Here is a 12,771-nt window from a genome sequence, read left to right as displayed (position 1 = left end):
GTGATGAAACTAAGAACCGATGCAGTCAATCAATAAATAAAGACCAATTAAAGGAGTGCAGGCCTTCACACACCCTAAACCTTATCAGCAACCCCACCCTAATCATTTCTATTAAGTATTAGTTGCTAAGTCTTGTCCGACTCTTTGTGACCTCATGGACTGTGGCCCACCAGGCTCAGACTCAGGGGACCCAGGTTTGATCCTTGGGTTGGGAAGATCCCCTGGAGAAGGGAATGGCAACCCACTCCAGTATTCTTGCCTGGAGAATCCCATGGACAGAGGAGCCTGGCGGGCTACAGTCCATGGGGTCACAAATAGCCACAATGACTGAGCAACTAGTACTTTGATTTCTATAAAGCTTCTCACCAAATCCCTACAGGTTGGGACAGGTTGGTTTCCAAGGGCAGAAGCACACCTTTTCCATGTTTGCCTGGCAAAGCAATAAAGCTGTTCTTTTTTAATTTACCCAAAGTCTGTCTCTGAGTTTCAATTCGGCCCCAGGGCAAAGAGGCTGAGTTTTTGGTATCATCCCCACCCACCCACTTCCTTGCTTCCCATTTGGGCCTCCACCCCGAACAGTCCTCTACATCACACCTAGAGCGATTGCTTCAAAACACATTTGGCAAGTGACTTCTGTGCCGCAAACTCCTCGGGGCCTCTGTTACGGGTTGCATGGTGTCCCCCCTCCCCAGATTCAGACAGTGAAGTCCTAACCCCTAGTACCACAGATGCTAACGTTGGGAAATAGGGTCATTGCAGATATAATTAGCTCAGATGAGGTCACACTGGAGTAGGGTGGGACCCTAATCCAAAATGACTGGTGCCCTTGTAAAAAGGGGGAGTTTGAACGCAGACACAAAAGGCCACATGAAGGTAAACGGAGACAACAGGTGATGTGGCCACAAGCCAACTGTGGCTTAGCAACCAGTCCTGGGTCCCATTCATGCCGGGGTGTGGGCAAGGAGAAGGCACTTGGCAAGCCTGGACATGCCTGCCCTGGGCTGAAAGGACATTGTGTTTCTTTCATGTCCAGTATAACCAGGGGTGTGCTACAAGGGAAGGCAGCGGGAGCGGGTGTGTCTGCTGGGACAGGGCAAGGCCGGGCAGAGGCCACTAGAATGTTCCTTAAGGCCCTTGCCTCAGCCATGCAGCCTGAGAAAGTATATGTGGCTCTGGATCCCCAGAGAAAAACCACGGGAGGGTCAGATGCCACTCAAGGCTGGCCAGGGGTCTCCAGACTAGTGGATGCCAGGCCCAGAGAGAGGATGACAGAATCCAGGAGCAGAGTCTGAAAGGCTCCATTTCACAGACGGGGAGACTGAAACCAGAGATGCAATGAGTCCCTGAGTCCAGAATGTGGTTAGAGGCTAAAGGGTGATCGGGGAAGGTGGAAAGAAAAGAAGAAAGGGAGAGGGAAAGGAAGAGAGGGCCAGAAAGAGGGCATGCAGGAGCAGGAAGAAAGGAAAAGGGCAGGGGGCAGAGGGATAAGAGGGACCCAGAAAGGTATTCCCTAAGGTGTATCATGGGGCCCCAGATGCCACCATTGTCTGGAAGGCATTGAAAATGCCAGGACTGGGAGGGAGGGTGCCATTCTTACTACTGATAAGATATCAGCTTCTGGTGATGTTATCCTGGGAACATCTGTGCCAAGCAACAGCAGAATTCAAATCAGTGATGAATCTGCCCTTTAGAGCAAGCCAAGCTGCTGTCCTACTCTGCCCAGCCTCCCTCCCCCTCTTCCCACCTCCATCCATCAGCTCTCAGGTTGGCTCCCAAAGAAGGCCTTGCCTCCTGCGGGCAGGTTTGGACCAAGGAGGCCATGGTCTCCCTGATTACGCTCAGGGGGTACTTTCTCCCCCTCCTTCACTCCATTTCCGCCTTAAAGGAGAGCTGTCCACAGTCTGGGGCAAGGGGATAGGAGCCCCGCACCGCCAACCCCTGCTTCTGGGGCCGTGAGCTCAGGGCAGGACAAAGTCGAGGACGTGGCTGTTTGAATGACATTGACAGGGCCCAGCATGAGCCCCCACATCTGCCCCAAGCTCCCTTCCCTCCCACCCAGGCAATCCCAGGATGACAACCCAAGGTGGGGTAGGAGTCCTGAAGCCCACAGTTTGATTTTGACCTTTGTCCCCTTCCTTCTTTCTCTGGGAGCAGACAAGGGGCAGAGGGGATCCTGGAGGGTCCAGCTAGGACCTGCTATCATCTTCTGCTGAGTTGAGCCCAGGTCCATGGCCATGGAGCCCAGAAAGGCTGAACTGGAAGGAGTCCTAGAGGTCCCAACCTTTGTTCTTCAGTGGGAGAAACTGAGGCCAGAGACAACCTGAGTTGCCCTATGGCACACAGCTGCCTCCAGGCAGGGTTGGAGTTAGGGTTATGTTAGGTAAGGTTAGGGTTTGTTCCCAAACCCTATCTTGTGTCCATTTGGCTCCAGCAGCAGCCTTTTACCTGGTTTAGGGTTGTCTGACAGCTCTGTGATATCCTTGGGGCACAAGGTAGGGGTAGGGTGATGCAGACATGGTCAGGGCAAGAGTTGGAGAGAGCAGAGGTGTGAGGTATTGGAAGAGCCGACTCACTGGAAAAGACCCTGATGCTGGGTAAGATTGAAGGCAAAAGGAGAAGGGGGCAATAGAGGATGAGATGTTTAGATAACATCACCGGCCTGAGGGGCATGAGTTTGAGCAAACTTTGGGAGATGGTGAAGGACAGGGAAGCCTGGCGTGCTGCAGTCCATGGGGTCGCCAAGAGTCGGACGCGACTGAGTGACTGAACAACCACAATGAGAGACCCTGGGCATCTGGGGCAGGGGTGGAGGGGAGAGGGGAGAGGAGGGGCACACTCTCGGGGTAAGGACAGGTCCCAGCACTGGCTGAGCATCTCATGTGCCTGGGGATTTGTCTGGGGGCTTCTGTCTGATTCTCCAGCCCTGACAAGTCAGATTTCTTATTCTCCCTTTTTGGAACGGAAACTGAGGCTCCAAGACGCCAACTCAGATGAAGCCTAAAGCCCTGGCTCTTCCTCCAGACCTTGCTGGGGAGGAGAGAGGAGTAGGCAAAGGGTAGGAGGCTGAGAGTACCCCCTCCTGGGCCCCCAGGATGCAGCCTTCCCTGGGCATGGGCAGGTCCAGGACCCCGCAGGGCTGTGGCTGTGAGAGCAATGGAGTGGGGTCAGTCACCATGGAGAGGGGCAGGAGCCAAAGGAACAGAGGCAGCAGATGGAGCGTCATTGTCACCAGTCTCGATTTCAGAGCCTGGAGGGCAGCGCACCTGCCCTTCACACTTCAGGGAATTGGTGAAACAAACATTGGTCAAGGAACCCCAGAAATAAACGGGCCCCAAGCCCTTTGATCCTGGAGACACTGGAGAGCTGGGGCCCACCTAAGGCAGTCTGGGAAGCTTCACTGATGAATGGGAGCACGAGAAGCCCTGTTTCAGGCCAAAGGGCAGAGGGAAGGGGAGGTCCTCCCTGGCCGCACAGCACATAGGCACACAGGCCATCAGATCTGTCGGGAACAGGGCCTGAAGTGGCCTGGAAGAACTAGGGGGCGCTGGAGGGAAGCAGCAGGCGGAGGAGAGGGTGGGCCTGAGCTTGCAAGGAGAGGGTGCTTTTGACTCCAACCTCGGGAGTGGAGACCTCCTCCCCTCTTCTCAAGCTGGCTTTACTTCTGCTCAGTGTACCCCACCAGGTCATGGGTGCAGGACAGTGCCCAGCCCCAGGAGGGCTGAGAATTCTTGGGTCTGAGGGGTTCGCAGGTAAGCACAGCCCCTGGGGTCATCTGAAGTGACATTGGCCCCTCTCAAGGTCAGCAGGGCAACATGCTCACTCTTCTGCCTTCTGGGGACTCCCGCTCCTCCTTCCCTTGGCCCGAGGTCCACTCCCGGATGTGACCCCAAGCTCAGCTGCCACAGAACCCTCAGGCAGAGGTGGGTCTGATCTGGCCCGCGCTTGGAGCAGATGAGGGGCCCCGGGCTCCACACGTGGGCATGGGAAGGGGCCCAGATGTGGTGTCCAACCCTGCAGTGCTCTTCGGAGAAAGACCTTCCCAGACTTGCAGGCCCCCTGCAGGGGAGGGGAGGAGACTGCTCTGGCCACGCTCAGCTCTATAAGACTTGTCCTTTATTGGCAGGAAATTCCCGCATGGGTGTCACAAGTGGAGTAAACCAGTGGCGTAAACACAAGTGGAGTAAACACAAGTGAAGTAAACACAAGTGGAGTAAACCAGTGGAGTAAACGCAAGTGGCGTAAACGCAAGTGGCGTAAACCAGTGGAGTAAACGCAAGTGGAGTAAATGAGATGCCTCCGGGCTCCTGGCTGGAGGGCAAGGGAGCACAGCAGTGAGGACGGGGCAAGCCCGCTCGCCCTGAGAGGGTCGTCCTCGGGCCTGACGACTTCAGACTTCAGGTTCCTCTTGGCAGCCTGGGGCCGCGGAGGGCTCTGCTGGCCGCAGCCTCATCACCCAGATCTGAGAGAGGGGTGGCAGTCCCTGTCCCCGTCACGGAGCAGTGGTCACCACTGTGGGCTTCTGAATGTGGAGCTGGGGCGGGTGGGAGAGAGGAGGTGAGACCAAGGGGGGCCCCAGTGATGGCCGTGTCCAGGGGGAGTGAGCTGCCTCTGGGCCGAGGGGGGCCCACCCTCCCCAAGCAGCCCCAGGCAGTAGACAGAGGGGAGAAGCCCCTAGCTGTGGGGGGGAGGGTGCGGGGAGTTGGGGGTTCCTGAGTCACCTCTGTAGTGGGGTCCACACTCCCCAAGGAGGGCTGGAAGTTTCTGTAGATGTTTTCAAGGCCAAATGTGTCCCCCTTCAGATCCTCACCTGTAAGGAGAGGTACTGGGGTGAGAGTGAGCCTGGGGGAAGCAGAAGAGACACGCAGGATGGATTGTTCGCAGTAAAAAGGATGGGCTTGGGGAGTCGGCCCTGGAGCTGCACTAAACTCCTTTCCCACTGCCCATCCTCCCCCAAGCCCAGGTCATCAGGGATGCGGAAGAGGGGCTGGGGAGGTGGCCTCGGGTGACGCAGGGACAGGAGGGGACGGGAGCTGCCTTCTGATATGCGCCACGGTCAAAAGTCAAGGCCTGGTGAGTGGGTCCCCAAGGAGTCACTTGGTTTAGGTGGGGTAGGAGGGCGAGACTGCCTGGGGTCAACGGGCACACTTCCTCATAGCAACAGTAGCGACAACAGACAGAAGCAACTGTGCCTGGAATCTTCTTGTGTGAGTTGGCATGAGTCCAGCACCCCCGTCTCCGTCATGCAGATAAACTCGCTCCTCAGCCTTCAGAGCCGGGTTCCAGGTCCACCTGGCATCTTCCCGATCGTTCCTTTGCTCCCTCCCTCAAGATCCTCCCCCCGTCTGCCCGCCTCGCCCGCTCTCCCCAACAATGTGGGCTGAGCTGAGCTGACTCCCCAGCACTGCCCGTAGGCCACGGCCTCTCTGCAGACTTCAGACTGGCCAGATCTGGGGTATCTTCCCCTCCGCACTTAACTGCCCCCCCAGTATGCCCCACCTGCGGCTTCTCCCCACTGCATCCCGTCTCCATCATCCCCTCCCAGAGCCTGCAAACAACAGGCTCTGCCAGCTAGCTCACTGGCATCTGAACTATGCTGACTGCTGTCCATGCCTCCTGGTCCCCACTGTCCCCCCACTCAGCCTCGTCGTCCCTGGCCTGCATTAGAGTGCTGTTCGCTCCCTGAACTCCCCACTTTCGTGCGTCCCCCTCAAATCCTCCTGAATGAGCCACCCAAAATGCACGTCTGGTCCCCCTCCCTTCAAGCTCCTCCAGTGGGTCCCCCCCCCACCATGGTCCACTGACCAGCCCTGACCTAGCTCTGTCATCTCCCGTCCCACTGACCCGCCCTTGGTTCCCTACAGGCCACTTCTTCCCCACCTCCACGCCCTTTTTTAAGCAGGGACCCTTGCCTGGAAAGCCCCTCTCCCTTCCCATCCTGGGACAAGGCCTTATTTTGCCATGGCCGGTCATCCCACTGTGTGTGTGGCACACTGGGGCTGGGCTCTGGGGTAGGATCAGGCTCTCAGCCGTTGTGAGCAGCTCTGGCAGCCAGCGCAGGCTGAGCCCACGGGGAGCTCCGTGGAAGGACCGCATGTGAACTGGATCTTGGAAGCAGTGGGATGGAGATGTGCAGAGGTTCAGACGGCTGGAAGCAGCACAGTCTCTACAAAGTGGTGGGCCACAGACTGGAGTGCAGGGAACTTGTTGGGGAGAAGCCAAGTAAAGGCTGGAGGGTCAGCAGGGCTGCCCATGGGAACTCGGGGTCAGGAGGCTGCAGACTGTCTGGCTGTTGTGGCAGACGCAGGACTGGTTGGCAGGACGTGTGTACGTGTCACCCACAACCACTGGGAGTCTAACTGGCACTTCTCCACGCCCCCTCCACCCCTGCCAGCCTGCCCCGCCTTGGCCCCTGATAAGATCTACCTTCCCAGACGCTTGTGTTCTCAAAACTGCCAGGGTAGCCTGCATCTTGCCACTCTCGAGACACGTCGTACTCTTGCCTGCTAACAGAAATGACGTGAGCAGCTAATGACGGAGAGGTAGGGGAAGGGCTCAGAGACCTCTGACCCTCAGCCTCCAGAAGAGTTATCTCTGGCCAAGCCCTGAGTCAGGGAGGGAGGGGCCTGCCCCCAGTGGCAGGGGTAGAAACCGAATAGACATCCTGAGGATGTCCCCATCGCCTGCCCCCCAACCCCCACCCCTCAGAGGGCCTCAGTGACCTGATCTGTGAGCTGGGGGCATCGGACTAGAGTCAGGGCAGCTTCCTTTGCCTGCCGGGCTCTGTACAGAACGCGACTCAGCCTCTCACAGCCAGGAAGAGAGAGATCATTCCCAGCGCCCTAGAGTGACAGTGCTGCTCTGTGGCAGCCAAGGTGATAAGAAGCACCAGGTAATTTCATTACACAATCCAGTTTCAGTACTTAAGTCTCTGTTTCCATTTCTCTGCCAAGCGGATATGTCTTATCATATCTGCAGGCTGTCTTCTGCTAGACACAGAGCTGGGAGGGGCCAGCAGGAACTAGGAGGGACTCGGGGGTGGGGGGCAGGGCCTCACCCACCCCTGTTGGGCCTCACAGCAGGGCCTCAGGATATTCTGACTATGTTTCCCTCTCCCCCAGGCCCAGCCCCAGAAGCTTACCTATTCAGTTTTCTCTGGGATCGGCCGAGTAAGAAGGTCAGGACCACCACCAAGACCACCAGGAGCGCCACCACGGCCCCCACAATCCCATATACCATGCTCTTGCTGGTGCTGGATTCACAGGTCTCCCCCGAGTACCAGTGTGTGTCTGAGTTCAGGCATCTGGGGACACACACAAGCTCAGGCCATTCCGCCAGCTTCCCTCACCCACCCAATTTCTGCCCCCCTCCCCCGCCCCCTGCCCCTGAAAAAAAAAGATCAATGTCAAAGCACAGGAAACCATCTCACCCACTGAGGGCAGTTGCTGGGCACCCTCCCTGACTCCCCAAGTCTAAGGGGTGGTGAGTGGGTGCAGGGACCGCAGAGCCACAGAGTAGAATCTGAGAGGGCCACGCACCTCATCTCACGCACGTAATGTTCACCCACGTAATCGCTAAGCGCGTAGTCGCTAAGCAGCTGGGACTTGGATGGCCTGTCACCATGTTTTATATTTTGTACTTTAGTTTAAGACGTAGCGCGCCAGCAAGGAGGTGATAATGGCATGGTGGCTGGGATGTTGTTAGGGACATGAATGATAGATGAAGAGAGAGGTCCATAGATACAGATTTGCAATTGATAACTGGAACTTTTTCAGAAAGGGGACTGCTGTTCTATGAGGCCTGTGTACGTACTCTGCACCTCCCACTCTCATGGTTTTCAAACAGCTCCCATGGTTTATGGGAGCGGGAGGTGGGAGACCTGGGTAGAGGAAAGAGGGATGTAGAGGCTGGGCTGGAGGTGCCTTGTGAGCTCTGTCCACCCTCACCCTGCACCCTTGGGTGACCTCTGGGGAGAGCGGGACCCTGCTGCTAGAGAGGGCAGACGCTGGCCTTAGAGGGAGCAAGCACTTACAGACAACGGGGGCCGCTTTGCTGCAGCTGGCACCTGCCGTGGTGACAGTCCATTTCCGACTTCGTCCCTGCAGTGCACTTGGTCACACAGGCCAGCTTCCCATCCAGCTCCTCTATGTAGTAGAACTGGGCGAATCCCTTCGCAGAATTCTTAGTGCATTGCTCTGGGGACAGGTGGGGGGCGGGCAGGAAGTGTCAGCCAGATGAACCCGTCCCTAGGCGCCCCCACCCCACAGGTTTACCATCCACTCTCCATGGAGCTGCTCACCTTGCGGGTCAAAGCCGACCTTCACGGGGTTCACGATGGTGGCCGTCTCATTGTAGCACAGAAGTGAGAGGTCTGCCCAGGGTGGTGAGAAAGAGAAAAACAGATATGCCTCCCACTGCCCGCTGGGGGTAGTCAGCCTCCCCTTTTCTCCTTGCTGTGGCCAAGACTAGTAGATGCAGCTGAGGCTCTGAGCTGGCTCTGAGGGGGTCACTGGGGCTGCCCGGGACTCAGCCCCCACCTCAGCCCGGGACTGAGAGGGGCTGCCGGGAGCAGCGCAGATTATAGGGAAGGTACCCAGGCTTGACCTCTGGATTCCTCGAGGGAGGTCTCTGGAGTTCCAGAAGAGATGAGAGATGCAGGATGCGGGGGTGGGCCTGAGACCTCCCTAAGGGGCCCTACCCATCCTTTTACCACCAACATCAAGGGGTTTTTGGGGGGCTTACTTTTGCAGTCTTCAGAATTCCCGTGTAGCTGTGTGGTCTCATTCATAATCTTGGCCTTTACAATCTTAGTGAGGTTTCCAAACAGCTCCAGGTACCCCGAAGTATAGTTGGCCTCCATGATGACTTCATGTTCCACCACGATGCTGCCAGGACTGGAACCAGGAGTCATCAGTCAACCCTTGTTGCCCTCCCAGCAAGTGGGGCCCAAGAAACAAGAGGGGTGATGAGAAACAAATAGTCATGTGACCCAGGGGCGGGACAGAATATGGACTCTTCCCTCCAGCAGTTAACAACCTAGAGGGAGGCTACAATATAAGCCTGGGTTTACAATATACGCCAATGGGTGAAATTCTTTCCCAAAAATGGAGGCTGTTGGGCAAAGACATGGAGAAATGGAACCCTTGTGCATCACTGGTGGGAAAGCAAACTGGTACAGCTACTGTGGAAAACAGTATGATGGTTCCTCAAAAAATGAAATATAGGATGATCATGTGATCCAGCAATTCCACCTCTGGGTATCCACCTCAAAGAACTGAGAGCAGGGGCAGGAGGAAATATTTATACACCCATGTTCATAGCCATGTTATTCATAACTAAACAGTGGAACCAATCAATCTAAGTGCCCGTCAGTGGATGACTGGATTAACAAAATGCAATGGAGTATTACATACAATGGAATATTATTCAGTCTCTGAAAGAAAGGAAATTCTGAGACCTGCTGCAACATGCATGAACCTTGAGGACATTATGCTAAGTGAAATAGGCCCGTCAAAAAAGGATGAATACTGGATGAGTACATGAGATCCCTGAAGTAATCAAACTCAGAATAGAGGCAGAAGGCAGCAGGTGATTGTCAAAGGTGAGATGAGGGGGAATTGGGAGTTACTGTTTATGGGTACAGAGTTTCAGTTTGGGAAGATGGAAAAGTTCTGGAGGACTTCCCTGGTGGTCCTTCCTGGCCTGGGAAGATTCCACATGCTGTGGGGCAACTAAGCCTGAGACTACTCAAGTTCGCTTGTGCAAGAGTTCATGCTCAGCAATAGGAGAAGTCATGCAATGAGAAGCCCATGGGTCACAATGAGACAGCAGACCCTGCTTGCCTCAACTAGAGAAAGACCCCCATACCAATGAAGACCCCCCCAAAAATGGAATTAAAAAGTTCTAGAGATGGACAGTGGTGGTGGTTGTACAACAATGTGAATTTACTTAATGCTGCTAAACCATATACTTAACAGGGTGAATTCAGTGGCTAATGACAGATTTTATATTATGGGTATTTCGCCACAATGAAAATGTTTTAAATTTAAAAATTTAAGACAGAAGCTAATGGACTGTATTCTGAAAACCAAATAAGTAAACTTTTAGGTATGAAGAAACATGAGGGCACTTTAGAAATGTTGGATTCCAACCCAGAAGCTTCTTGTTAGATGGTCAGCAATGCTCTGACCAGAGAGCTCCTGAGACAAGGTCCATCACTACCCACAGTCCTTGTGACAAAGAAGTCAGAAGCAGGACGCAGGAGGACCTAACCCAACAAAATCCTGAGTCAGAATGGAGACAGAGACCATGGCTGAGGCTGGGTGTGGGTGGAGGATGTTGGGTTATGGAGCACCATGGGTTCTTGATATGTCAGTAACTGACATGCCCCAGGTTCCCTCGTCACCCTTCTGTTTGCTTCTTCCCATTCTCCTCTGGGAGCTCTGCTTCTCCTGACCATCCGTTAACTATGGATGTTTCCCATGCTTCTGCCCAGGGACAGCTTCACTTCCATGCTGTGACAATTGCCCCAGCCATCTGGTCTACTCCCCGAGCTTCCAGTGATGCCTATCTAGGGACATCCATGCCCATGTCTCTGCTATAGACCCTTACTATCATACATTTGACAACCAGCTGCTCCATCACTCCACAGGGCTGAGCCCCAGACACTTGAGGCTTAACAAGACCCATGTCAAACTCATTATCTTCTTCTATCGTCCTGCTCCTTCTGATGTTCCTCATCTCAGCCAAGGGCAACCCACACTCCCAGCAGCCCAGAAATCTGATGTCATTCCTCCTTTTCTCCAAACACCCATCAAAATCCAATGATCTGCTGGTCCTGCCTCTTAAAGACCTTTCACACTGGACTACTTTCCTTTATTAACACCTCTCAGGCCCAGGCTACTATCGTCTCCCTCCTCTGTCCATCCATTCTCAACCCTGGAGACAGATTGCACGGTCTGCAGTGCAAAGCATTTACTCTGCCACATGGGCCACAACTGCCGATGCTTCACGTGTAAATGAGCACGTGTCACTTTTCCAACCTCCTCTCCCACCACAGCCCCTTTGTCTTTAAGAAGCCAAGTGTGCTTTATGTTCTTAGAGTCCGCGCTCCTTTCTCTTACCTGTAGGCACATCATGGATTTCCTCTTGTAACACTCTCCCCCTCCCTTGCCTCTAGTTGGCCCATTCCTCATCCTTCAAGCCTCAGCTTAGCTGTAACTTCCTCCAGGAAGGTTTCCCTCAGTCTCACTGACCCTGCATTCAGGACCTCTCCCTCCATACCTTGTGTCTCTTATCATAACTCTAACCTCAGTAACTGAGTTATCATAACTACCATAACACTAGCTACCTGTGCTCTGCCCTTCTAAGCACCATGAAGAGCAGAACCCAATGTTCCCAGCACCTAGCACAGGGTGGACTTCCAATATTAGCTTGATAAGTGGATGAATGCTGAATGAATGAATGCATGGTCTCAGAGCCCTCAGGTGTTGTTTTTTTTTTAACCCAGCCAGGTACTGATACTCTAACCATTTACGATAGGAGGAGGCAGGAGAGCAGGCAAGAGAGAAGAGCTTCCCACAGTCTATAAACCTTCCCACCCCCATACTCACAGCAGTCTTATGACATTCACGCCTCTGTATTGGGGAAAGTTGTTGCCCCTGTAAACTTTATCCATCTGAAAGAAACAAGACAGCTGAGTTCATAGAAGCCTGGAGTGTGCAGCAACCCCTGTTCTCTGTGCTGGGGGCAGTCCCTCAGAACCTCCTTTCCCCAAGGAGTCCCTGTATTCAGTTCAGTCGCTCAGTCACGTCCGACTCTTTGTGACCCCATGAACCGCAGCATGCCAGGCCTCCCTGTCCATCACCAACTCCTGGAGTCCACCCAAATCCATGCCCATTCAGTGATGCCACCCGCCCATAGGAAAGAAGGAAGGGGGTGCACAGGGATGTCCCCTCTTCCAGGATTCACATCAGGGAATCTAGGCTTCCTCTCCTCTTACCCGACTCTTGAATACTTGAACGAAGTTCTTGTATGCATCAGAGGATTTGTCATTTAGGTCATCTGTGAAATTCCTGTTAGTCACTTTCACTCTCAGGTCTATAGTGGCATTAATTTTTTGGGGGGTCTCTATGGAAACAGGACATATTATGCATGAGACAGCAACCTCACAGAAATGCCTTCCAGGAATGGCTAATTCTTCATTTGTTGGCTTTGTGGGAGAGGAGAAAGTGTGTAGGGAGGCAGACAGAAACTCAAAAGGCAGGTAGGAGTAGCTGAAACATCTGCCCCTTGTCTCTGAATACCAGGAGGAGCTACTGGTCAGAATCTTGATTCAGTGAGACCTGACTGGAGGGCACCAGGTGATCATTCAGATGAGAGAGGCAAGTTAACTAGTGAAAAGGGCTCATCCTCCCCAAAGTGGGATGCAGGAAACCCATGCTCTACCTGCATTTTGGCCTGGGTGAAAGTCACATTTTCTCCTCGACCTGCACAATTAGCCAATGGTAGCAAACGAACCTTCCAATGTTGCCCTCCTATTTTGAATGGTTAAGGGATGTGGAAGTGATCTACAAGTCTCAAAAATGGTCTTTACCTATGAAGAAGTATTCCTTGACGTATTTACACTGGTAACCAGAGTAGCCTTGGGCACAGACACATTCTTTTCCATTCCAAGTGGCGTTATTGTAGCACTGCACTGCAAAGAGGTAGAACATTCTAGAGGTTACCATGGAAGCCCAAGACACAAAGCACCAACTCTCATTCCAAGTCCCA

The 12,771-nt window shown here is 54.0% G+C and overlaps 1 protein-coding gene across 1 annotated transcript in view; it reads right to left on the bottom strand.

Moving 5' to 3' along the window:
• Positions 1–4,489: 4,489 nt before the first annotated feature.
• LOC138075662 (mucin-12-like) overlaps positions 4,490–12,771 on the bottom strand; it is a 67,119-nt gene continuing 58,837 nt past the window's right edge. The window contains exons 4-13 of the mRNA XM_068967572.1: positions 12,593–12,694; positions 11,999–12,126; positions 11,610–11,674; positions 8,740–8,891; positions 8,297–8,368; positions 8,030–8,192; positions 7,139–7,300; positions 6,424–6,503; positions 4,719–4,807; positions 4,490–4,531 (exon numbers count right to left, since the gene is read on the bottom strand). Coding sequence (XP_068823673.1) covers positions 4,490–4,531; positions 4,719–4,807; positions 6,424–6,503; positions 7,139–7,300; positions 8,030–8,192; positions 8,297–8,368; positions 8,740–8,891; positions 11,610–11,674; positions 11,999–12,126; positions 12,593–12,694 — 1,055 coding nt within the window. The remainder of the gene's footprint in view (positions 4,532–4,718; positions 4,808–6,423; positions 6,504–7,138; positions 7,301–8,029; positions 8,193–8,296; positions 8,369–8,739; positions 8,892–11,609; positions 11,675–11,998; positions 12,127–12,592; positions 12,695–12,771) is intronic.

The sequence above is a fragment of the Capricornis sumatraensis genome, chromosome 3 (genome assembly GCF_032405125.1).
Source record: "Capricornis sumatraensis isolate serow.1 chromosome 3, serow.2, whole genome shotgun sequence".
Classification (NCBI taxonomy): domain Eukaryota; kingdom Metazoa; phylum Chordata; class Mammalia; order Artiodactyla; family Bovidae; genus Capricornis; species Capricornis sumatraensis.
The sequence above is the reverse complement of the archived record's forward strand: the minus strand, read 5'-3'. Positions and strand labels throughout refer to the sequence as shown.